This window comes from Seriola dumerili, unplaced genomic scaffold, assembly GCF_002260705.1.
Source record: "Seriola dumerili isolate Sdu_G_001 unplaced genomic scaffold, Sdu_1.0 BDQW01002262.1, whole genome shotgun sequence".
In the NCBI taxonomy this organism is placed as follows: Eukaryota; Metazoa; Chordata; class Actinopteri; order Carangiformes; family Carangidae; genus Seriola; species Seriola dumerili.
The window spans coordinates 822,220-849,165 of NW_019176517.1; the positions used below are offsets into that span (position 1 = coordinate 822,220).

Sequence of the window (26,946 nt, forward strand, 5' to 3'; positions counted from 1 at the left end):
TGAGCGGCGTTTTCCGCCGTTTTTTTCTCTCCGCCGCCCCGTTCACTCTAACTTAACCCCCACCCCCCACCCCCCTCCGCGTGAGAGTCGGGGCCTGTAGCATTGGTTTGACCACGAGGAGCGTCGGTACAGCTGGAATTCGGCGATGGCGGAGTTCGGTAACGGACTGGCGGAGGAATCCCTACTAGATTCAGACCCCGGACACCCCGAGCTCGAAGACCCGGGCGTCGGTGACGAAGAACCGGGGTTAGAAGAGGGAGAGGCCGCGATCGAAGACCCGGTAAGTGAAGGGCATTGTCTGAACCTTGGGAGCCCACATGGAGACCGGGGTACGCGTTGATCATATCGGATCGGTAGTGTAAGCGGTCAAATGGTTTTGTCGGGTTGTTTTTTCCAGTAATTTGGGGTCACATGCCGTGTGCGTTACTGCTGTCGCTTGGTCGACATTAACCGCCATTGTGGTTCACGCAGTGCAGTAGAAATGGGTGGTGACATGCGTGGTGTCGGCAGCCATTTTGGCGCAACAGTGGCGCCAGTTTCCCTGCGCCAGGGAGCAGCTAGAGCAGCTGGGGAAAAAATCCTCGTCGCAAAAAAAAAAAAAAAAAAAAAAATGCCAGACGGAGAAGCAAGAGACAGTTAGGGGCGAGGGTAGGACAGGCCGCCGCCGTTACCTACCGCTGTGCGAGTCCACCTGCTTTCGAAGGCGACTTGCTTACGGTAATGGCATGTTTTATTCCCTGTACCGTAACCATGATGCAGCCCACAACTCCATCTCAAGCGCCGATGTATGCTCGTGCAAATGATTCGGTGGCAGCAGGCTAACATTGGCCGGTCGTGGCATCAAGTGCTGCAACTGAAATGACCAGCGACCTGTCGGCCATTATCACCAACCACGACATAAATGCGGGATTTGCACCTGGAGTTGCCGTTAGCCTGCAAGCTAGAGTCATTTCTATAAGATACCGGAACCCTGACGAGCCAACAAGCCAGCCGTTTCTAACAAAGCCGGGGTGGAGATGGCTCACCGGCACTTGACCACCTCTGTCGGTTACTTTGGATGACGACGGGTGTTGGGCGTCAGCGGGGCATTAGACCTGTCGTGTGTGGTGGTGGCACAGGCAGGGATTCTCGGCCTACATCAATTTAGTATTTATTTCTTGATGGTGCAGCAGGTCCAGGTGGGTTGGAGGATGTAGTACGGGCAGACGACGCAGAAGTAGCAAGCTGCAGTATTTGAGGGGCTGGGTTTGCATCCTGCACTGTAAAAGCAAGGAGAACGCGAGGGGGTGGGGGTTGGCACTAAATATGCGACAAAAAACAGGAGCTATAGCGGGTCAGCACCGGGTGGCTCATTTCAGCAATCCTGCTGTGAGTGTGGATTACTCTTTCCTGGTCCGTGATGTGGATTTGTAGTGGCAGCTTGTTGACATCTGATGCGACAGGTTATCAGGCACATGATGGTACCATCACGAACAATATGTCATTGTGCAGGTTTACTACGTTTATTATATCATGGTTTGTCAGTCTCCCTGCAGCCATTTGTACATTACAAATCGTCGGCAAACGCAGCAGCCCGGGATGGAACTGGAGTGATTGCCACTGTGCTGCAGTGCACCACTGTCAGACAGGAGGGTCGGCTCCAATCTCCGCGCTCACCACAGGAATATTTGATTACTTGGCAGCCATTGTTGTGTGGGTTTCACTTTAATCCGATCTCATTACTCCAAATATATTTCCAGTTGATATATTGTCTTTACTGATTAATATACAAATAATTTATAGATGTGTTGAGTACTCAAGTAAAACATTAGCAAATGCCCATAGTCAAGTGCATGGTCACAAATTAAACAATGAGTTGTGTGTGGAAATTTGTCATGATTATTTTTGTATACTTAAGATTTAATTGTCATATCGGTTTTGTGTTGTCTGTAATGCTGTTTCTGAACATTGGCTCTATACTCATTGAGAAGTGACAGCAAATGTGTAAACTGAATAGGCCATACTGACTGTTAGTTGAATGCTACTGCAACATGTCGGGCTGGATGAGTTACTTTATCTAATGGCTCTAAGTCACCTTTCCAGTTGTAGGAGGCAGTGGCAATCCCATTCAGGCTGGAGGTGGGAAAACACTGTAAAATGTGTGGAATGAGAGGTAGTGTAACTATAGTGAAGGTGCAGAATTTTTCTTTGAAGTAGTCCAAGTGTGTGGTTTTCCCATTTTGGCAGAAACACACACTTACATGTTTTAGATTGAGGTCATGTTATGATGGCACCTTCACTCAGAGGTTCAGGATCTTGCTGCTGTACCATTCTCACTACTGTGCAGTTATCAGAGGTTATTATGGCACATATTGTTAATGATAGATTTTTTTTTTTTGATTTCTAGTTGGTCAGTACTTGTTAGTGCAACCAGTATCATTGTTTAATTATTAGACGTGTTAATGTTTCAGTGTATTCTGTTATGAGCTCTAATTGAATTTGTGTTCATGCAGGAGCTGGAGGCAATCAAAGCTCGGGTCAGAGAGATGGAGGAGGAGGCAGAGAAGCTGAAGGAGCTGCAGAACGAGGTGGAGAAACAGATGAATCTCAGCCCCCCACCAGGTGTGTTTTTTTTCAGGGGTAGACCTCTTTTTTTCTCCCCATCTGTTCACATTTCCTCTCTCTCTGCCATGTCATGTTTTGTGCCTAAATTTAATCTCATATAGATAAGTACTGCACTCACTTGTGATCCCTAACTACTAACTTTTAATTGAAGATATTCACCCAGTTGTAATTTTTTTTAGGAACACCTAGCTAAAACAAATGCAGTCTTATATGGCAGTTCTGTAATAAATCCTCCTGTATGAATGTAATAATAATTGTTACTATTTAGCCTACTCTCATTGATATTAATGGGGTGGACACAATAATGGAAAACACAGATAGCAGCACAAACTACAGCCTCCAAGATGATCAGTTGAATTAACCTTTGTTTCAATAAAAACGGAACACTATAACCTCCATGAAGGATAATTTATTGTAGGACTGTAGCATTAGACTGCATTAGTTTTAGCTCAATGGACCTAATAGACTGTCAACTGAGTGTACATTAATATATGAGTTCTAGTTGGTGCTTGTTTACAGCTTGTTTGGGCCTTTTATACATTGTCACGTGTTTTCCAGTTGTTTTATTTGTGTACCTGATGTTGTATTGAAACTTGTAAGTGTAGTGTGCAGAATTATGAGACTAGAATTACCACCTCTTTGTTGTATGCTTCTGCCAACCGGTCAAGTTGCAGTTTATATCCACCTTTGTGCAGACTCATAATATATGTAGTGAAGTCTTTGATGGAATTTAATAGAAGGGTTTCACTTTATTTTCTCATAATAAGCATATGAAAACATGTTTTGTGAGGTTACAGTTACCTTGACTTTTACCACCAAAATCTAATTAGTTCATCCTTGAGCCCAAATAAATTTGTGCCAAATTTGTAGAAATTCTCATACAACGTTCCTGAGACATTGCAGGTATGGTGGGATTTCTTCCTTTGAAACTATTTTTTTCAGTTAGTCTGTAATAGTTTACACACAAGGTCAATCACAAGTCACCGTAGTTCATTGTTTATCTCTAGCCTAGAGACTGTGCAGCAGCTCCACTCCCACCAGCAGTAACCATAGTATCCAAAGTTACAGCAAGGCTCTTATCAGTAGCAAGCGTAGGGAGATGTAAACATTTGAGGGAGAGCACAAGGCGTCTTAGAGTCCCAGGGGCAGGTAGTATGCATCATCTTTATTAGGACAAAAGTAAAGGAAGATCCTCAACATGAGTTTGGTAAGACATGAGGTCTTGCTTAGGTTTAGGGATCCAATAGAAGTTTCACACATGTATATGGGATAGTCTTTACTTGGGAATATAGTTGGAGACAAGCAAGCTTGAGCCATGTGAGAACCCGTGGGTTTATTTACAGCTTCAGTTTTGGGGTGGCATGACACTAGTTGACCTGTTGATATCTGTATTTATCCATTACCTATCTCCTTGATGCATCAAGCAACAATAAATACTTCTGCTCAAGACATTGGACGTCTCCTGAAAACTCTTTCATCCAGCTCACAAGATTTCACACTTGATTTAATGATAGAAAAATTGCAAATTACTGCAGTGTGCTGTTAGGAGGTTTCTACACTAAAAAAGCCAGACACCTTGTCTTCAGTCAACCGCCAATGGGGAATGTAATGTTGCCTTCAGACTTATGCTTAATGCACCACTCTTCCATTCTTGTAATGTGATGTATTTCTTTATACACTCATGGTTTCATAACATGTTCTTTAGGAAACTGCAGTTCTGGGATTAATTGAAATATTTTGTTTCTCATGTAAATTTGTTTTTCTCCTCTCCCCTCTGTGCAGTCGGCCCCGTCATCATGTCCATCGAGGAGAAGATGGAAGCAGACGGCAGATCTATATATGTTGGAAATGTGGGTAACTGTCTCTCGTCTCTTACAGAGGCTATTTTGACCACATTTGTGTCATTGCACCTTTTTAGATTTTCTCCCATTCTTCTTTGCAAAACCACACATGCTCTGAACTAAGACAGTGACTTAGTCAAAAGGAGTTTCAAGTCCAACAACAAATGTTGGATTTAAATCTTTGTCACTCTAGGACCACTCTAGGACTTAAATATTGTTTTTGTAGTATTCAGAGAACTTTGCAAGACAAACTTCATTACTTTTGTAGCTTTGCCATTATATCTGGGTTTCTGGAAAAAGAACCCCAAGTGCAGTGTTTGGATTGTACCCAACACAGCTCAAAGTGAGCTAAATTTTGATTCCACAAAATAAAGTCTTCCATTCAGTTTCCTGTGTGCCTTCTGTCAAGTAGAGGCTATTCTGCCATAATGCTGTGAACTGGTGAAGCACCTGGCCAACACTTATTTTATCTCCAGGCTCAGCCATGGAGTCCTGCTGCTCATTCAGAGCTGTCTGTTAGCCTCCCCCACAATCCCCTGTCTCTCATTTTTTTTTTCTTAAAGTCACATGCTGTTGTGACGTCTAACATGTTATCTTTTGTGTCTGCAGGTGGACTATGGTGCCACAGCAGAAGAGCTTGAGGCTCACTTTCATGGCTGCGGTTCAGTAAACAGAGTCACCATCCTGTGTGACAAATACACAGGGCATCCCAAGGGGTAATAACCACTGTTATACCTCTTCACTATGTAGCAGATGAATGTGTGGATGACAGGTTATGTGGCGAATATACCACAGGCTCACTGTGGGTGGACAGATTATTGTGCATCAATACTGGATCAATGCAGTATCAATATTAGTTGGTATGACTGTAATAAACCAAGATGTTCTCTGCATGAGTGATGCTGTTGTCCTTCTTTAGGTTTGCCTACATTGAGTTTGCAGACAAAGAGTCTGTGAGGACAGCCATGGCTTTGGATGAATCCCTTTTCAGAGGAAGGCAGATAAAGGTAAGAGATTTTCACATTTCAGTTTTTTAATATTTCCTCTTTTAATGGAGAACAGCCGAGAGGTTTACGCGTCCAAAAAAATGGAAAGAAAAGTGACACCATTGTGAGAGGAAATTAGGAAAATGGGAACATGACTGTTTTTTAAATTTTCATTGCTCAGAAACAGTTTCGTCGTCATTGAGAATGGTCTAATTTAGAATACTTGGTGCATTTACAAAATTAACCGAATGGAAGTGAAGTAGTCACAGCTGGAGAATCAGCACTGTTGGCTACATGTAGCAGCTGCTGATGGAGTAACAGGACAGGATGGATCACCCTGGGTTTGTCCTGAGAGGGTACCCTTTCCTTTGTTCTTATGGAAATATGTTTACCAACCTTCATGCTTATTGCTCGATCCAAGAACAGTTAACATTACAGGTAGACTCTAGAGCAGCTAATTTTACAGGTTCTTCCTTCTTCTGTAGGTAAAGTGTTCTAATACTGGTGGCAAATGTGTAGTTTGGTTTGAATGGTGAGGCTTTATATGCTTTTGTTACTGTGACACATGATTGGAACTGCTGATACTGGAAAGTGTTGGAGTAAGGTTTATTTAATCTCTCACTAAAATAATTAGGAGTTATTAGTAATTAGAGTTAGTTTATACATTGAAGTATTTGCTTTCAACCTGAAAACATGAAAGCTGTTAGAAGTAGGACACTCTGGATTTTGTTGTTTCTGTAACCATTCCCTGTTCAATCCTTGCTCCTCAGGTGGGCGCTAAAAGAACAAACAGACCAGGTATCAGCACCACAGACCGCGGTTTTCCACGAGCTCGCTTCCGATCACGGGGAGGAAGCTTCTCATCGCGTGCACGCTACTACAGTGGCTACACACCACCCAGAGGCAGAGGACGGGCCTTCAGGTGAGCTGAGGCCCAGACACCTCACCTCTTGCACCTGGGACAACACTGCACCTGCATCCACTGTTGGCACTGAAAGAGGGAGAGGACAAATGGCACAAACAAGCATGACCAGAGTTTGAAAATTTACATAGAAATGCAACTGTGATGAGTATTATTTAGGTTTTGTTGTATTGAACAGGGATGCAGCTATGGAGAAAACAAGAACTGGACAGATGATAAACTTTCCCACTGCAGATTAGGTTGGAGTATAGTCAGGGTTCACACTGTCCTTTTATATATTTAAAGAACAGGACAAGGAAGCAGATGACTGATCACCAGCATTTAATATATTTGATAGGAAAGCTCACAGGGAAACAAGGAATTGGGTTCATAAATCAAGAATTTGACAGCTTTTACATCAGTTACATTACCCTCTGGTAAAGCACCAGGCTCTGCCGTTGGAGAAAACAGGTGCACTTGTACGTCATGCTCCTGGTAAAGCCTGTTTAGGATGTTTTTGATTAAGGTTGGTTGATTCTTTATTTTTTTCTTTATTTTTTTTTTGTAAGCCAGCAAAATTGCCCAGTGGGTAACTCAGTGCACACCAGTGTCCAGACTTCTTTTTTACTCTAGACCTAATTGGACAGAATTGTTTGTAAGAAAAGGATTTTTAAAAATGTGAACACAATGAAAGGAAAGATTGGCCGGACAAGAAAAAAAATTGGAGATGAGGAGAAAAGAATCTGAGATAGTGTAGAGAAGGTAAGTACCCAAGGGCCAGAGAAGAAATCTGAGCATTGTCCAAAGAGGTAAACATTTCTAGATGCCCTGTTTGAAATCTGAAGTGTCTAAATATTAATTCCCATCCTTAAGTGTCCAGTATAAACAATGAGTCTAAGATTTGTTAGAAATGAAATCACATTTCATCATGACACTTACTTCAGTATTGGATGTAATTGAGTACTGTGGATTATTCATCATGTAATAAACAAATTGTTATCCACATTGTATTAGAGCCTGTAATAGAATGTCATATCACATTAGTTGTGGGGCTGAGGGCTCATTGCATGAAACATCACATAAAACCATTACATTGAAGGCGAACAGGCTCTGTGCACATCAGCCTGTTCTTCACAGGTCTTCTTAGGTAACGGAAAGGTACTGGTGCAAAGCTAGACTTACTGGTTTTCCATTTTCTAATATGTAACAGGGTTTACGTAGTGTAACCTGATGACATTACTTTAGTCTGCTGCAGCACTGGCCTGGCGTTGATCAGTGTTGTGCACTTGGATTCTGGTGGTGGTCTATATACAGGGTCTCTTTGTTTTGATGGGCTTTACCTAAGAGCTCTGTTATGGGGCCTTTTTTCTACTGCAAGGCCACATCTGGTGTGTTTATAGCAGGTGATTAAATCACTTTGCAGTTAACTTTAAACTGGAGCTGCACAGTTCCTATAGTTGAAATGATTTTGGGTGTAATGAACAACAACCAACTGCCCCTTTTATGTAAATGCATCATAGGCAGCTACAAGTAATTTCACTCTATATAAGCCCCATGGTGGAGCTCTGTCTCTGAAGCCGTCTTGGTTTTTTCTGTTGAGACAGAGGTGTCGTGCGAGACATGTTGATCAGCATGCCAGCTTCCTCTCACATGCACAGAGCTGTGACACAAAGATTCTTATTCTAATCTGGATCCTGCAGGCCTTAGCTCTTGTCTTATACTTTAAATTTATCAAAGAGCATTTTCAGAAGGAAGATGCTGTAGCAGTTAAAAGCCCTCATTTAGAGGTCTCTTATTTCAGCAATAAACAGTTTGCAAAGTTGTTCTGATAAGCCTGTTTACTCAGTTTTATCTTTATCTTGTGTTTTTCTTCACTTACTCTAGACCAGAGTATCTATTCAATGAATTCCCATTTGAGCAATGCTGCCTTTTTAAAAAAAAAAAAAAAAACCCACAAGGAGGGTTATGTCTCTGTTCATTCCTTTATGTGAGAAAGTGTCTGAAGCTCAAGGTCAGAATCTCTCTAATCACTGTGTACTCCCACACATACCCAGTTCACTTGCTGGGATTTGGCCCAAGCAGAAGGACAAGGCAATAAGTCGATTTGATATTAAATCAAGTCTCCAGCTGCTAAAAGTACTGATACCAGTGGGTAATTTAATTACTCTCAAATACTTATTATACAGATTATTTGTATTTGATTTTAAAAGCTTTAAGTAGGTTGTTGGTTTGTATGCTTAGGTAAGACATACTGTGCTTGTTGAACTTGCAGTTATATGATAATGAAAGTAAAAAAAAAAAAAGGTCCATTGACCCCAAAAGGCTGTACTAGAAACACATGAAGGAACAGTTAAAGGTTTTAGATATGTTGACAGTCGTATCAGTCGGTTCCAAGGACCTGAGATGATTTTTTTGTTGTTGCCATTAGTAATTTGACTGCACTGACTGTACTCCCAAACAAAACAACCCACTGGGGTACAGTGTATCATCCCACTCTCTAACAGCAACGGTTAACATGTACTCATCAGCCACAGATAATAGTATGCAGAGAAGCAGAGTTCTTCACTTGAGCTGGCCTTGATCACTTCTTGCAGATGAGAGCTGTTACATCAGGAATTCATCACTAGTCTGTTTAAGACTGAGCTGCACTTGAACAAAACCAGGCTCTGATCTGAATCTAATAACGCTTCTCGCTGGTGCCTTGTCTTGTTGTGGGAACACATCCATGGTGAACAAACAGTCTGTTCAGAATCTTTGCATTAACCTGTCGTGAGCTTGGGAGGATTTCAGTGCTTGGCTCTAATTCTGCACAGTAAGAGTGATGTTTGATTAAAGTATGAAAATGTTGATAGGCTTTGTTTTATAAGATGTAAGTGTTACTGTTCAGGCTTGGGAGAGCCTCGTCTGCTGGTTTGCTAGGAGTACATAGCCAAACAGTGGCATTTGTGTAACACCACAGACCTTTGCAGCCTTTCTTAAAAAATGGCTGCTGGCTGCAGAAATTGTGCCCTCTGTTTTCACATCCATTAACATTGTTGATCTTCCCATGTTGGCGCAGTGAAAAGAAAAGATTTTAATGCAAGCTAGAAGATGCTCAGATTGTGCTCATGATGTGGTAGTAGCTTTTTGTTTTCCTGTGTTTTGCATGTACATGAACTTACATGCACGCACACACTTGTACTCAGATTCACCTTAATAGTGTTCGCTCCCAGAAATTAGGGTTCATTACTGCAGCCTGACCTCAGCATCTAGCCTACGACAACTGGTTTCAGTCCCAGTGTGACCTGTTTGTTTACCACTGAATGTTCTGTGTGTGAGTCTACGTGTCCGTCTACAGTTGTATGGATAAAATTTCGTTTGAAACTATCATTGAGGACATTTTGGCCAGTCCTCACACCCTGGTGATGGTTCAGACTTGGTTTTTGGGGTCAGGTTAGAATCAAGATTTAGATTAGGGGTGGGGTTATGGTTAGGCATTTAGTTATGTTTAGGGTAAGGGTTAAGGAATGCATTATGTCAATGAGTGTCCTCACAACTAACATAAGGTGTGTGTGTGTGTGTGTGTGTGTGTGTGTGTGTGTGTGTGTGTGTGTGTGTGTGTGACAGATGCCTGGCGATGTGGGGAAGGTCTGCTGCTTCCCTCTGTGTGTCTGTCTGTTAGGTGATGTATGAGTCTATAAAAATGGTGCAGTTGTGAGTCCTGTCACCCACCTTGTCAGGTGTGTGTGTGCACAATGTCTTGCTGGGGTTTGTGTGGTGCTGTTTGTCCTCACGGTGTTTCCCCACAGTGACCCCAGAGGCGGCTCTCACACAGAGAGAGAGAGAGAGAGAGAGAAAGAGGGAGAGAGAGGGCCTTTGCTGTCCCCTCAACCCCCCATCCCCCCAATCATTTTCTCCTCATATCTGGAAACTAAACACTTTTCCTCTCTTCATAATGCTGACAAAGCTGCTCTCAGCTGCTTTCAGCGCTCTAGTCTTTTTTTCCACACTGATTAGTTGTAACACAACAAAGGCACAATACCTGTAAGATGGTATAACATCTCTGAACACACTGTTATCACTATATTCTGTCCCCATCAGCAGATCCTTCCTCTGTTCACCAGCACACACAGTAACACATATCTATTATATAATATTTTATGACATCACACCAGGAAATTGGTGTCGTCTTCTTAAGCCAACCAGAAAAAAACTCACCCTCTTTTTCTCTCTCTTTTCCAGGGGCCGAGGGCGAACAACATCGTGGTATTCCCCTTACTAAACACCCCCCTCCCTCCCCAACACTCCCTTACTATCAACCCTCTCCCCCTCTCTGTTCCCATTCAAAAAAACACACACACACACACACGCACACACACAATGAAAAAAAGTCTCCCCCTCCCCAACATTAAAAGAAGAGACCCCCAGAAGAGAGAAAAAAGACAAAACAGGAAACCCTGTGGTGGACAGAGACTGACTGCCGCAGTGTGCGATTGTGTGTGAGCGTGCGTGTGCCGAGGGTGATGCGGTCAGCCCTGGTAAGGTATCAGTTGGCCACTAGGGGAGAACAAGGTGGCAGACTTCTTTATTGGTTTTTTTGGTTTTGGGGGGAGGGGGGGGGTATGATGGTATCTCAGGCTGCAGATGTGTCTCCTTTTGGTCTGGCTGTGACCTCCTGCTTTCACACCATCACAGCCCACCCACTCACCCTCCACCACCACCAAAACAAGAAAATAAACGTGGGGGTGGGGGGCAGCAATGAGAAGATAGTCTGTTCATTTTAGTTTTTAATGTACTGTACATGTGAAACTTCCACCAGCCACAGTGTTGTTGTGTTTTCAGTTTGGAGTATATCATTACCCTCCCACCTCAACCCCTTCTGCCATCTGTCACCCCTCACATCTACCCTTCATTTAATAAGCCATGCTCTCCACCCCCACCCCTTCGCTCATCACACCACAGATTGTTTTTCTCTGGACAGTGATGGACCTGCAGTGTTCAGTGGGGCTGTACATGCATCTTTTTTTTTTTTTTTCTTTCTTGTGGGTGGGGTTTGTTGTTGTTGCCCCCCCCCCCCCCCCCCCAAGCTCAGCATGGCCACAGCTCATTTTATTCTTTTGACAGGCATCAGTGTTTTTATTTTGTGCTACCCCACCACTCCCTCTCCCTCTGTGCTCCCTGTCTCCTGCCCCCTCCCCCCTCCTCTCTCTGTATATTAGACCACTTCTTGTCGTTTCAGGTTTCAGGACCAGTGGAGGCTGACGACCCCTCCCCAGGTGGCGCCGGCCCCCCCCACTGTCTCTGCAGCGTCTCTCTCTCTCTCTGCTCCCACTATGCACACTCACCCCATTCTGTCCGTGTGGGGGGGCGGGGGTGGGGGACAGGGGGACCACAGGCCTGCAGCAGGGGGCATTTACTACAACAGCAAACGCTGATGATGCTTTTAGTCCTTTTCACTCCAACACACGCACAGAGAGACACACACACACACACACACACACACACAGACATAGCCTGTAACTGGCAGCCAACCCTACACATGATTTCTATCCAGAGAGCTGAAGCCAACAGCTGAGTGGCAGAGAGAGTGAGGAGGGCAGGACCAGAGACCAGGGTGTACAGTGCAGACCTTATAGCGCCCCCTTTTTCTGACTTGGCGCAGTGCAGTCACGGCTTGTCTGAGGAAGGCTGACTAGGCTAATGGCATTGATTATTAATTTAATAAATGGAGTGGGCTGGAGCTGTTGTTTTAGGGTGGGGAAAGTCAGGGGTGGGGTTTGTGTGGCAAGTTTTCCTTTTTTTTTTTTTCTTTTTTTTTCCTTTTTCTTTTTGAAAAGGGGGAGTGGGTTTCCACAAATGTTTTGGTTTTTTTTTTATTTTATTTTTAACTCATGAGTCTGTAATTAGGGGAAAAAAAATAAAGACATTGTGTAAAAATGAGACTTTGTCTGTCACTTTGTCCTGAAAACTAATTGTGCAACTGGTGATAGTGTTATTTAAGGTCACGGCCCGTCTGGTCAGTTTAATAGAATCACAATCTATATATATTTGAGAATGAAGCAGATCCTATTGATCCGGAGTCTGAGCAGGTCAAAGCTTAAACATTTGATATTTAGACAAAGGACAACCTCTTACTGAGAAGCACGTCAAAGGTTTGACACTACTTGTTACATTGGGTATGACTGACCTTACTGCACATAAATTCTGGTCACTATATATTTTAATAGAGAGATGACGTTTCTAAGAGTGGTAGTTTCATGGTTTGCTGTGAAGCTCCTGAATGTTTTTCACAGCAGACAGACACAGCACCAAGTTACCTGGGAACTAAACACCAGTGCTTTTCTACTGCCACATGAGAAGTTTTTCTTTGCCTTGTGTTCAGTGGGATGGTGTGCATGCAGCACCAGGTTGTGATCAGGTCTTAGATCAACATCAGGCAGCTTCTTGAGACACTTTGTATATCAAACTGGACTAGATGGTTCTCTGTAGACCCTGTTCTTGCATGTCTTAACATGATGATAGCTCTTCCAGCAGCAGACGCTGATAGTGGAAAAGAATAGAATTAAGTGAGTCTTAAAATTAGCTAACTTTCAGTGTGTTTGTCCCAAAGATCTGTTATATGACTGCCCTCTAATGGAGGAAAATAAAAATAAAAAGTGTGACTAACAAATACAAGAGTCGACAGTAATGTTTATTATACAAAGTCAAACACTATAAAAAAAAAAATAATAAAGTGACAAATTTATTTTTAAAACCACTGAGTCAGTGAAGATATAATCCTGAAAACAATGTTGTATGAACTAAAACAATGATGGATGGTCACATCTTACATCAGTGGATACTGTGTTTCAGGTCTATCTGTGCTTCTTGAAAGCTGCACAGAAGAGAAATCTGATTATTACAATGAAATTTAAATACAAATAACAGCACTGATTGCTGCTTTTCATTTGAATAGGCTTGTGAAATGTGGAAACTAATTAGGTTAAACGTTGAAGACTTCAATTAGATACTTCATTTGTGTAAAAAGTTTTTCTCCTTTTAGAACTAAATGATCACATATTTGTGATGCAGCAAATGCTAGTAAAGTGTTGTAAATGCAGACTCAATACAGAGCCAGTGCTGGAGCAAAAGCAATGACAGAAATAGAAAGTATTTGTCCCTAATTTTTGCCTCTGTAGACAAATTTGTTCTGTCTGGTATATTTGATGTCCTTACCTCTTCTCTTGGTTTGCTTCTTCATCAGTTTCTTCTTTTTCTTGGGACGAGTGTGTTCTCCATCCTGCAAGGCAAAGCAGTCATTTACATAAAAACAAGACACAATGGTCCCATTCATCATGGACGGAAGTGAGCTGGTGGCTTCTGCTGCTGTCCGGTACAAAATCTAAATGTGACTCTGAATGACATTTCCACATCTACAAGCAGTGGAACGGACCATTAGCAAGGGCTGGCCATTCCTTACCCCATTCACTAGTAGTTTGTATGACAGCAGTGGTCGGCAACAGATGGCCTGCGGGCCAAGACTGACCCCTGGGCAGCCAAATTATTATAATTTTTTTTTATTAATCTTACCATATCAGACAGACAGTTCCGGATTTAGCTATAATGTCCACATAACCCCCACCTGAAGGATGCTGATTATATTTTTGTCCATGTTGAGGGCGAATGACAGACACAAACAGTCACGCATCAAGCTGCAGGCTTCGCTGTAGTCAGTGCACAGTGCCTGGTGCTAAAATAACTCCCCGTCATAGACCAACAGGTCCAATGGTTCTGTTGCTTGCTTGACAGACCTCTGAAAATAGCGGATGTAGGATGTGTGATATGAAAACACTAACACCAGTTCAGTAAATCAGTCAAACCTATAATATGTGAGTGTGGGCCACAGTGCCTCACATTTTTTACAGTAACAAAGTAAATTCTAGTTGCATTTTTATCAATCAATTTATTAGATTAGCTTTTGATTATGTTCTGGCCTGCCATAATTGGCCAATGGACTAAACTTTTGATTGTTCTTCATCCACAGTGTTTGGCGATTCTGTCAGAGCTCACCTGTCCGCCGTCGCCACCTGTTAGCCCCGTGATGTCACCGAAATGTGTGATGCTGCTCAGCTGGCCGGACATGGCCATCATGCCTCTCTTCCTAGTATTCTTCTGACGCTTTGGCATGTTGAGACGCACCATCATCGACTCCTCATAATTTTTTCTGTGAAGATGAAGAAGAAAAGAGAATAATTGTTCAACAACATTTAGAAAGCGTGAAGGCGCTTCCAAAAAAGTAAATTTTGGTTATATTTGACACAATGTTTTCTGAAACACACAGTGTGGAAGTGTAAAACTTCCTCATCAGATATTCAGTTAGAAATGTAACAGGTACGAGTGGCGTAGTGGTCTAAGCAGGCGCCCCATATGTAGAGGCTACAGTCCTTGCTGCAGTCGGCCCCAGTTCGAATCCCGCATCGGACGGCCCTTTACTGCATGTCATTCCCCCTCTCTCTGCCTCCCTATTTCCTGTCTCTCTATACTATCCTGTCCAATAAAGGCACAAAAGCCCCCCCCAAAAAAAAGAAATGTAACAGGTATTAATCCTACAGCTGTTCATATTTCTTGGTAACACTTCTGTCTTCTCTTTCATCTAATCACACAGATATCACATATCTCTGTTCAAAGAAGAGAAATGTCACATATGAAGAAAACCCATCAACCTGTGCGTCTCCTCGCGGCTTTCTCGTTCACTCTGGAAGTCTCGTCTGTCCCTGATCTCCTCAGGGGCATCGCTGTACTGCTGTCTCAGCTCCTGGATCACAGAGCTCCTCAGAGCTGCACGCCGCTGACACTCCAGCTGAGCCTTCCTTCTGTCGGTCTCGGTCATGTCCCCATCTGCAGGAACATGACAATACTGCTCTTATACACTGCTTTTTAAAAGTCTTCTTTGAAGTCTTTATTTCACAGCAATCAGATACACTTTCACAGGAATACTCTAACCAAAGAAGGAAAGTCTACCCTCTTTCATCTGTTAACAAAAGGAAGTAAAGAACAAAATGCTGTTTTTAAAAAAAGAGACATTACCATAATGCACTGGGGCAATCTTTGGCGGTACATATTTTCTGCCACTAGAGTGGGCTGCTCTCTTCTCTGAGGCTGCCTTCATTTCAGCTTCATCTTCAGACTCCTCAGATTCATCCAACTGGTTGATTGATCAGTAAGACAGAAAAAAATAAATAAGACTGTGACTAAAAAATGTCTGTTCACTATTTGCAAATTACATTTATGTTTAATTAATGACATCAGTGGTAGACTTTGAAAATGTCTTTAAACAATAATTGAAAAAAAAAAAAAAAAAAAAAAAAAATTAAAAAAAAAAAAAAAAAAAAAAAAAAGATTTTGACAGGTTACTCTACACTATATCCAATCATTAGAGATGATTTATGATACAAACTGTGACTAAACTGTGACACAGTATTCAGGACATACTTTGCTGATGAGATTCTCAGGATTAGGACGCAGCTGCAACTGGTCATTTTCAGCTGAAATCAACAAAAGCATGAGACACTGTTATTAAGAAGCCTTGCACTAGTGTTCAGTGTGTTAATGTGTAACTTGACTTTTTGGACTAGACAGCAACATGATGCTCAGCAGACAGAGCCAGTAGGAGGTGAACTTGATATAGATGTGGAGTCTTACACATTAATACTTATAATAGAAATAGAAGATTTCTTCATTCATAGTTTGTCTCCCTCAGGGAATAAAACTGCACAGGCTGTTATGTCCTTTAAGATATATCAAACACCATCCCAACTGTTAAACAAAGAAGTTTGTGAAACATGGTAGGTAGAAAATTTTGTCCTTCACAAACAGATTAAAAATCAGATCACTGATGGTTACATTTATCATAGACAACATCACATCATTCTTACCTAAACTGCCAGTAACAGCTGTACGCACCAGTTTATCAATCTGGTACTTAAGTTTGTGGTCTAGTGGCCGCATCTTCTCCAAGACCTTCAAAAAGGAAAAACTGATTAAACCCTGAATCAGCTGGACAGATAAGAATCAACTGCTTTATCATGACGTCTCACTGTTCTGATTGTGACCACTCTGTTCAAGGCTTCACTGTCTTTTATACTGCCTCCTTCGCTCTTAATGCTGATCAGGTTAGTGAGGTCCTGAAGGTAGAAGAGCAGCAGGTGATAGCGAAGGTCCAGGAAAGACAAACCCTGCAGAGAGAAGATCAACAAAGAGTCAGGGAGAGCAGTGTCTGTCTGACAGCTTGGACAGTTACACATGCCTTCATAAAGTTCAATTTCAAGAAACCTGTTCTCTTGTCATAGTCCAAACTCAACAAATAAAAACATGAAAATCTGGACCGCATTGCCACTTTACACAGAGACAACAGACAAACAGAGTACTGTATCCATGTGTGAAAACATAGTACACTGGTACAAATGTACTATGATCTACATATACTGCATAGGGCCTGTCCAAGGGACCGGAAAAGATGTGATCAGTTTAACCCTTGTGATACAAGACAGGGCCAGAAGATTAAATAACAAACGGAATACATTAGCTGATACTTGTGGGGGTAATTCTCTAATGGATTTGAAATTATTAATGAAATTAATAAAAAAAAGCAGACATGTAGTGAACCTCGGGGCCTTTGGCCTTTTATCCATCATTTATGTCCAGGAACAGATCTGATAAAGTCCCTGCTCACCTGTGATGTCTTAAATATCCCATCTTTGACTTTAGTTAGCAGCTCTCGGACATGACTCGTGACTGAGGCCACCTAAAGAGAAAAGAGACAGAGTTTCCACTGCTACAAAGACTCATGTACAGCTCCAAATAGACGTGCTAAAGTCATCATGAACCCTGACCAAGATAAACGATGGTAGACAGATTCTGTGAACATCTAAAAAAACAAAAAAAAAACAAGCAGCCCTTGTATATGATCCTAGACAAGGATCAGTACTAATTCAGTATTATTCTGCTTCTGACTGTGTAAAATCTGATAGTGTTTAACATGTTTGCATTGTTTCTTCGGACTTGTATTAAACAATAATAAACAAGAGAGTATCGCGTTATTGTCCCACCTGTTCTGTGAGATTATTCAGCAGCTCAACAGCTTTGGGCAAGTCACTTTCAATTAGATCCTGTCAGAAAGTTAAAGGAGAGACACAAAGATACTGTAAAAAATACAATTTCCAGTGTAGCAGAAAAGCTAAGTTAGCTGGTGGCTAGCTGGTTAGCTTTGTCTTTAAAAACAAAACCACAAAATCCAACATCTGAAAGTTGGTTTCAGAATATACTTTAAATAGCCGGATCAGTTTTAGTGTTAATATAAATCAAATAAATGAATAAATGAATGTATTCAGCAGGAGCTCTACTCACGTTGTCAGCAGGGTCAGCCATTTTGAGTTCACGTTGCTCTACGGAAGCCGCAGAGGCACGGATTAGGCGTTTTTATGATAGCACTTGTATCCTTCCGGTGTTAACGTGCGAACAGAAAATTTTCAAGTCTCGTCCGTTAGTAAATGAATTCATGTGACCTGCTGCGGAAAAGGGTTGCCTTTCCTGGAAGTCCCAGAATTAATAAACAAAATATAAATTGTCAACATTGTGGTAAATAATATAATAAATAATAAATAATCTGTAGATTTGCGTTTGTCTTTTTCTGTAATTTGAGTGCATGTGTGTGGGAGAAAGGAGGGGCAACAGAGGAAGTGATGGAGTGACCATCATCATCATCATCATCATCATCATCACTAGAGGAGTACCTGCCTCTGACTTTCAGACCATTTCCAATCACAGGAACCTGAAGAAGAGTCATGGTGAGTAACATCAGAACTTTACCCAGAGCTCTGAACCTATGTGCTTTAATACAACCTTTCACAAACTGACACTGTAACTTCTGCTGTATTTAGTAGCCTACTACTACTTCTACTGTGTGGAGAGATTTAAAAGAAATAGAAGAATAAGAATAGGGCTGCATCTAATTTTTATTGTAAGTGTCATTAATCAGCTGCTTAGTCTATCAATTAACTGATTAATTGTTTTGTCAGGTTGACAAAATTATCTGGAAAACAAGTTCATATATTTTAATATCCAAAAGAGCCAGGGTTTCCTGTCACAGACACCAGCAAATCTTTACATTTGTAGACCTGGAACCAGTGAATTTATTTGCTTGTAAAGTTACTTAAATTAGAAATTATTTATCAAAATTGTTGTTGATGAATTTGTCTAAAAGGTTAGTGAACCAATTACTCCAGATCTACTGTTACACTTATTAAACCTTATATTTTGAAGATAACTGCATTGTCTGACAACATTAGACATACACTGGTTAATTGGTCTGTTATATTAAATATAGGAATATATTGTTGAAAAGCCATCCATCCTCTTATATGAGCTTGATAACCTGCCTTCATCTTTAAAAGAAACAATATACAGAGGCATTTCTGTGGGCACCGATGGAAGAAGTATTAATACAAAATAAAAATAAAAGTAGACATCACACTGTAAAAATATTCTGTTATCACGCCGTAAAATTATTCTGTTGTTGGTAAAGTACTGCATTCTTATTTTAATTAAACTAAAAAGATATTATTAGCAAAGTGTTTTTTAGAATCAAAAGTAAAAGTACACAATATACAACAGAATGAGGCCTTTCAGGGATCTGAGTTATGATAAACTTTGATTATATATTATTAGGAAGATTTTTATGCTGCTGCTGGTCATTATTGGATAATGTAATCAACAAAAGTCAACACAAGTTCAGTTCAGTTGAGTTTAGTTCAGTTCAATTTTATTTCGATCAGTGTTAATAATTATACATAGTAAATACACATAGAAATAAAACACAACAATATTGGCTTAAAAGGTGTGGGCTGAAGCTATAGTTCATTACTCATTACACCTCCCCTCAATGCATAATGTTAAATGAAACAGCAACCTTATCACTACAGGCCAAGAAGAAGCAAAAACAGAAAGAAACGTTTCACTGCTGCATTTATGCAATGATAATGATCATATATCAGTTGTGTATCTATTTATCACCATATTTTTAAACTTTTTTTTTTTTAATTCACCAAGTGAACTATACATTCTTATTTCATTATCACAACTCATCCACAGGTTTACCCCTTTGACAGTTATACATCTTTTTATATTGGTCCTTATCCTTGCTTTTATGAATGTACTTATTCCCCTAAATTCAAACAGGTTCTGTCTGATTTCGAACAACCTCTGAATACAGTTTGGGACTAAATAATTTTGTGCTTTATACTTATCTGTGTAGTTTTAAAGTCAACCACATCATGAAAATTTAAAGCATATGAATGAATAAATATAGTGGGTTTGTTGGTTCAAAATAATCTGATTGATTGATGATTCTCATAGCTTTCTTCTCCAGCATGTAAATTGAGTTTGTGTTTGTTTGTAAGTGTTTCCCCATATCTCCACACAATAAGTAATGTATGGTAATATGAGAGAGCAGTATGATATATGTATTGATTTTTCATTTTTCATTTTGCCTTATGCAACACTGCCACAGTTTTAGACAGTTTTTGTCTTTACATTATTGATGTGAGGCTTCCAACATAATTTATTGTCAATAATGACACCCAGAAATGTATTTTCATACCCATTTTCATACTATTTTCATTGCCAAATATTATATACTTAGTCTTATATAAATTAAATGATAATTTGTTAGTGTCAAACCATGTCTTTACTGTTTTCAATTCTCCCCTCACTGAATTCAACTGTTCAAACTCTTTCCGGAGCAGTGTAAATTTGTGCCATCAGCAAAAAAAACAAATTTAAATAATTTGGACACGTTACAAATACAAACAATTTGTCAGTATTTCTTGTCAGTTACAGTTAACTGTTAAGGATAAAACCACAGTAAAGCTAAATTCTTGTTTCCACAGTGCATCACATTTTTTATGTAAACTTTTAATCTGAGAAATACTTAACTGTTTCCTCCTGCCTCTGGACCATGCAGATGTCTGATTCAAGGGTGTCCTCTTTCATCCAGGAGTGGGTGAGCTCATACCCGGGTCAGGCCCACATCCTGAACCCTGTCACCTCCGGCCAGGCTGGATCTACCAGTCACATGGCTCAAATAGACATGATACCATACAGCCAGTCCCAGGGAATGATGAGGGGGGATGGTGAGGACAGAGTGGCTGAGCAGATGATGGGATTGCCGTACCTTCCATACACAACATCCTGTCTCAGCAACACCTCAAGTGTGAGCACAAACCACAACCAGAGCCACACCAACACTCAACAGGTGACACAGAGGCTTTTGTGCACGATTGATACAAATGTCAAATTTTAGAAATGATCAGAGAGGAAAAATCATAAGCCTCCTCTGTCATCCTGCTCCCACACTTCCTAAGCACATTTGTGTTTGTGAACTCCAGGACTTCTCTCCCTTCCTCCTGCCAACTCTGAGGGCCCCGGTGACCAAGAGGAGCATCAGCAAAGACAGCGCAGAATACAGGCTGAGACGTGAGAGAAACAACATTGCTGTGAGGAAGAGCAGGGACAAGGCCCGCAGGAGGATCCTGCTGACCCAGCAGAGAGCTCTGCAGCTGCAAGAGGAGAACCACAAGCTGCAGATGAGGATAGGGCAGCTGACACAGGAGCTGGACACTCTCAAACACATCCTGTCACAGCGACATCTGCAGGGAACTGAAGAGGGAGCAGCAGCAGATTCCAGCATCTGAGCACAGTCTAAAACCACCTTCCCATTAATATCCAGTTCCAGTCATCACATTCATAATTAGTGTATAGGCATCCCTCCAACACTCAAAGTCAAAAGCCTGCTAGTGTTTTTTTTAGCTTTCACTGAGGCAAACATTTGTTATAATTTGAAAATGAAGTGTTGTATGGGGATGTAATACCAGGTATAAAGTGGTTAATTATAGTTTCAGATTGTAAAGTTTTGAAGAGAGAAAGCATAGCACACTGGCAGGACTGTAGTTCCACTGATGACACACGTGATGGGACATGCTATCTTTTTCAGCTTATTACACTTCTGCTTTTGAAATTTGGTTTTATGGAGGCTAAAAACGACGCCACCCTCCAACCTCTTCAGATATTGTTTCTTTCAGACACCCAGAGGCTCGACCGGCCTGCTCTAGTTCCAGATGCTAAGCTGTGATCAGACACTTCAGGTCCCTGTTTGTGAACTGAATTTATGTTGGGAAGTCAAATCTACAGACAATATAATAGTTAGCTTAATAAATAAAATATTTTATAATATCCCTAAAACTGAATGTATGAGGGTTACTTTTTGGTATTTTTCTTGGTAAAGGGGGATTTTGTCATGACCTCAGTATTTCTGAAATTGTGGCAATGGCCCTGCACACTGGAACTTTCAAGAAATTAATTAAACACCTGTACATTTTGAAAAACACAGTTACTGTTGTAGTATATATCCTGTTGGCAGAATGTGTGGTGGGTCTGAATTTAAATGCTGTAAATGCAGGGTCTCAAACATACAGTGAATCTAAATTCTGTGGAAAAGGACTATGATTATAGGGGAAATGTAAATACTGGACAAATGGGCAAAGAAGCTGGTCATATTTGTGTGTGACTCCTGAAGGCAGTGTCTTCAAACAGAGGACCACTCTGAGCTGTCCACTGGGTTGTTCTTTGATTTGATTGAACAAACGTTGCCTAATCACCTACCTGATGCTTCTTGTCATCGTCAGAGATGATTGTAAGTGTTGTTGCCCAACAGAGTTTCACAACAACCTGTGGTTTGTAAAGGATTCACTGAAATCTAAGTGTCTCTCTCTGTATAATACTCTAAGTGAGTGTGGGATTACTTGAAATTATTTGATGTAGTTTTAAATATGTAATTTTTTCACCTTTGCTCTTGTTGAATGTGTTGTATAAAGTTATAGTAATACATTGTTAAAGCAATACTTTGTCAGATATTTTCATATATAAATAAATAAATGCTTGTGCTTATATGAAACCATAATCTTTCATATGTGATATAAAAAAGTTTGGACAGCTGATGCTAATTTAACACAACAAAATACACAGTACAAAGGATACAGCTTCCTTAGACACCCTTTGATTAAAAGAACGTGATTATATTTTATCATTCCCACTGATCCTCCACTGTATCCTTCATCAGGGGACATGGTGTGCACCTGCCACATTATTTACCATAAATTGTCAACCCACAGAAACGGACATCATGCCATGGGCCGTTGTGCACCAGCGGTTTCCCTTTGTGGGATGGGCAAGATTTCAACACAGTGGAGGACGGAGATGAGGAGCAGAGATAGTATCAGTGTTTTTGGGCTGCCAGGGCCTTCCTGTGGCTGTGATGGTAATGAAGGGACAGAGAGATAGTGGGGGGGTGGGGGAGTTATATCATTGGTAAAACATTTCAACACTGTTAGAAAGAGACGTATGAGTCCACATGCAAAAATTGTTCAGAAATTTTCACATCTCATTTCAAATTAATGTTTGAAGCAATGAAGCAACACAGACATGAATGTTAAGTTCTCTTGTTAAACTTTTTACACAATGAAAACATCATGTCATCATTACATTGTTGAATTTATTAGAAAGATAAAACACTGTTTTAGAGCTGTCCAAGTTGTAAAATTATGTTAATATGCAATTCTACAACTCAGTGACCTGAACTGATAATAATTACACTACTTTAATCAGCACACACACACTGTTAACTGATTAATCCAACATAAACTAGACCTAATCACATCCAGTCTCTTAGTCTGAGTCTTTCATTAGATTACAGATGGCAGATCAGAGTGCAGCTCTGCACAGATAATATGTGTAAGTAATATTACAAGCTACAAATTTATTGGATTTTTAAAGCGACAGAAAACACAACACTCTACTTGTACAAAAGACAGAGAAGTGCAAACACTACTAGATTATTAGATGATGACCTCCAAAAACTGACTTTATCCTCCACATGAACATTAATGCTGATGAACGCTTCATTTACAAAGCAGAGTGAAAGTGTGACACAGGCCTGACATGTACTCAGAGGCACATAAAGAGTTGTTGTGTGACCGTGTCTGTTGAAATGTCCTGCAGCGCCGTGTGGGGTAATCTGTGGTCCCAGGACTGCAACATCTCCACAGAGTGAAGAAAGACTGTGTTTCACCTCATCCCTTCCACGTTACTCAACAGCAGCAGACCATATGAACCCCACCACAGCCCCATTGAAGCTGCTCCACTCTTACAGATACTTCTGTGGCAGTAACTAAGTGGCCAGTCAAACTTAAATCTCCAGAGCAGAGACTGATATCAACATACACACAGGTCAAGATCTAGGCCAAACATCAGAAACTTAAACCTTCTACCTCTATTTCAGGACTTCCACACTCAAACATTTACACATGTTCTCAAACAAAGGCAGCCCAGCACAACTCTGAGGTCAGACACCTGCTTCCCACCACACATTCAAAATTCTCTCCAGTGATGGTACCAAAATAATCAATGAGAAGGAGTCCTGCAATGATAGAGGCTCTGTGGTGGCGTGAAGTGTGGGTTGATTCATCTACTAGAGGGCATGTTGTTACTATTCACTTTTCATTTCTTTCTTTCTTAGAAGTAAAGCGATTTAAAGGATCTAACTTTCTGATTGTAAAGATAATGGATCTGTCATAAAGAAGAGCTGTTACCTTGGTGTTTAGAGGGGAAGTGGCAGCCATCATTGAAAGAAAATGTGTATAATCGAAGTCAACAACAGATGATGCAGCCACAATATTATTGTTATTATTATTAAGCTTATGATTTTCAAGGTAATATAACCACAATAACAAGACTAGAAACATAACTTAACATTAAATTACTAAATTAAATTTACTAGAATTTATTCTACAGACTGGTGGCCCTCACATCACACATCATGAAGACCCTGGAGCAGCTGCTTCTCTGCCTTCTGAGGCCACAGGTTGAACATGCACCGGGCCCCCTAAAGTTTGTTTACATTTGTCTGTCATCATCCACTCCAATATGTTCCTTACATATTGGAGTGGATGATGCCGTCCTTTACATGTTCCACTGGTCCCATTCTTACCTGGATGAGCCAGGTGGTTACATGATGATTATGTTCTTTGATTTTTCAAGTGCATTTAACACCATCCAACCCCAGATTCTTAAAGACAAGTTTGAAGGGATGGGGGTGTATACCTCCTTCAAGTCCTGGATTGTGGATTACCTGTCAAGACGACCACAGTACGTCAGGCTGGGTAACTGTGTTTCAGAGACAGTGATAAGCAGCACTGGGTCTCCACAGGGGACGGTTCTGGCTCTGTTCCTACAGGGATCTGACGATGGCCTTCAGTGAATGGAGCGACAAGAACTGCCTCCTTGTGAACACCTTGAAGACCAAGGAGATGGTCATCTACTTTCAGCCAGTCAACATTAGAGGGAAGGACACTGAGGTGGTGCACACTTATAAATACCTAGGTGTGCACCTGGAGAGTAAGCTGAACTGGTCCTTGAACATGGATGCCATTTACCGGAAGGGGCTGTCTCTTTTTCCTCAAGAGGCTCGGGTCCTTTGATGTCTGCAATGAAATGCTACATGTTTTATTAATCAGTAGTGGCCAGTGTCCTTGTTTATGCTACAGTCTGCTGGGCCAGCAGCATGTCAAAGATGAACACAAGCAGCCTGGACAAGCTGGTCAAAAAGCTGGGTTTGTGCTTGGCAGGAGTCTGGACTCACTCAGGACTCCTGTTGAGAGATGCATGCAATGTAAGATGCAGGCCATCTTGGACAATACCAACCACTCTCTTCACAACATTCTGGCTGGTCAGAATTCAGGTCATTCCCATAGAGAATGAATGGGGAGACGTCTTCAAAATGACCAACTCTGGAGCTCTACTGCTGAGTCATACTTCAATGTAGAAAAATGGTTGAAATGTTAAATGGGTAACAAGACTTGAGACTCTTTTGGGTTCAATAGGTATTTTGACACAAAATCGCAGTTTACGTTTTTTTAGACCGTTTCAGACTTTATAATGGGTGTGTATTGCATGGAATGTTCAGAGCTAGAGTGGATGACATCATCGCTAGAGTGGGAGAAGCTCTAGAACTCCTGAAAAAATTCTGTTTAACTCATCCTCATGGCCACATTCTGTATTTCAGTCTTCATGCATCACAGCTTCCTGGATAGTAGAAAAATTGTTTCATAGAATGTGTCTATCATAGAGACTTACAGAATTTGAATGTGAGCCTCAAAGTGATGGGAGTACCCTCCACCTCTCCCTTTGACTGCAATACAAATTCAGGAGCTGATTTCCCCAAAAATGCAGAAGTGACATTGTTCTGTAACTTGCTCCTTTGTCCACATCTTTGGCTCTAGAAACACCAAAGCCAGATCTGCAGTGCATTAAGGTCTTGTGCTTGTCATGGTCTGCTCATGGTGCTCATGGTTCTGAGAGGAGTTACCATTTTTTTTGAGAGGCTCACTGAGTCAAAATCTCACCCAGCTCTCTCTTCCAGCTAGACACAGGTGTTCGAACCAGCTTGTTAAGACTCTTTGATCTCTGTGAACACACACACACACACACACACACACACACACACACACACACACACACACACACACACACACGTATTGGCTAATTGGACAATTGGACCCCCCCCATTTTTATCACTTAAGGTAGGCTAAATAACAGAAACACCTCTGTATAATGTAATATACACTACATCCTCCACAGTGATCAATTGAATCAAAAACTGTCTGAGTATATTAATAATTATCAGGTGTATGCTCAGGCTCCAAAGTGCCTAACTGCAATTAATTGGTTGGTTTTGTTGCTGTTCTCACCTGGGAACTGATATATCTGGTAAACTAAAGATGTACTTAAATTTTATAGTTTCACCATATATTATTATGATCACCATATAACATTTTACCCATCCCCATTTTCAAATGTAACACCTTTACTCAGAAACATTTTAACTGACTTTGTTATTTTATCTGACAACATTTTTACTTCTACTGATGTCTTTTTACTAATACTGGTGACGACGTTAACGTGGTGGAGTACTGACGTCAGTGTGGTTTCCCATCCCATCTCCAGTCAGTTTCTATTACTTGCTATTTTCTTCATCCCATTGTCTAACTACCTGCTGTACATTTAAACTTACACTTGTTCTGCTCCAGCACTCTCTGCTACTTTTTGCGACTTTCACTAACTCCACAGTTGTTTACATGCTGTTCAGACCTGCTAGTTACTTTAGCTTAACAGTTAGCACTAGCTTCTCTCTCTCTCCCTCTCTCTTGCTCACTCCGTGTGGTGTTGCTGTAACTTCACTTTAGAGGATTGTGATATATATTACATCTTCAGCGTTGTCTGCTGTCTTTAGGCACAACTCCACTCGCTAACTGGAGCCAACTGCGCACTCCAACTGCCATCCTTAAAAATTTTCCTCAAAAAAGTCAGACAAGCTCTTTTAAATCCCACAATTTCCAACCTTCATTGACAATTTTTATACAAAAAATTGAGAGATTTTTAGAAACCATCAGTGTGAGGTTATTTTGGCCGGTCATGACATCTATCTATCTATCTATCTATCTATCTATCTATCTATCTATCTATCTATCTATCTATCTATCTTTTA

General features: G+C 41.0%; 3 protein-coding genes across 6 annotated transcripts; 2 read left to right on the forward strand and 1 right to left on the reverse strand.

The window, feature by feature from the left end:
• The first annotated feature begins 65 nt into the window (after positions 1-65).
• On the forward strand, positions 66-14,392 carry pabpn1 (poly(A) binding protein nuclear 1). Of its 3 annotated transcripts, none has more exons than XM_022769125.1 (7): positions 66-280; positions 2,493-2,601; positions 4,387-4,454; positions 5,055-5,161; positions 5,365-5,452; positions 6,202-6,353; positions 14,335-14,392. In XM_022769125.1, exons 1-7 carry the CDS (start codon positions 146-148, stop codon positions 14,390-14,392), a joined length of 717 nt encoding a protein of 238 aa, XP_022624846.1. In that variant the 5' UTR covers positions 66-145. The 3 variants fall into 3 exon arrangements, with proteins under 3 accessions (XP_022624846.1, XP_022624845.1, XP_022624847.1); XM_022769124.1 differs by lacking the exon at positions 14,335-14,392 and adding an exon at positions 11,551-12,074; XM_022769126.1 differs by lacking the exon at positions 14,335-14,392 and adding an exon at positions 10,554-11,357.
• ngdn (neuroguidin) lies at positions 12,982-17,749 on the reverse strand. Its single transcript, XM_022769123.1, has 11 exons — positions 17,697-17,749; positions 17,399-17,458; positions 17,023-17,094; positions 16,388-16,525; positions 16,226-16,310; positions 15,783-15,835; positions 15,378-15,495; positions 15,014-15,188; positions 14,361-14,514; positions 13,527-13,590; positions 12,982-13,185 (listed from the first exon to the last, which is right to left on the reverse strand). Exons 1-11 carry the CDS (start codon positions 17,715-17,717, stop codon positions 13,166-13,168), a joined length of 960 nt encoding a protein of 319 aa, XP_022624844.1. The 5' UTR covers positions 17,718-17,749; the 3' UTR covers positions 12,982-13,165.
• A 332-nt stretch (positions 17,750-18,081) lies between these two features.
• On the forward strand, positions 18,082-22,252 carry LOC111239287 (CCAAT/enhancer-binding protein gamma-like). Of its 2 annotated transcripts, none has more exons than XM_022769127.1 (3): positions 18,082-18,136; positions 20,311-20,601; positions 20,735-22,252. In XM_022769127.1, exons 1-3 carry the CDS (start codon positions 18,134-18,136, stop codon positions 21,038-21,040), a joined length of 600 nt encoding a protein of 199 aa, XP_022624848.1. In that variant the 5' UTR covers positions 18,082-18,133; the 3' UTR covers positions 21,041-22,252. The 2 variants fall into 2 exon arrangements, with proteins under 2 accessions (XP_022624848.1, XP_022624849.1); XM_022769128.1 differs by having other exon boundaries at positions 18,114-18,136; positions 20,344-20,601.
• Positions 22,253-26,946: the final 4,694 nt, after the last annotated feature.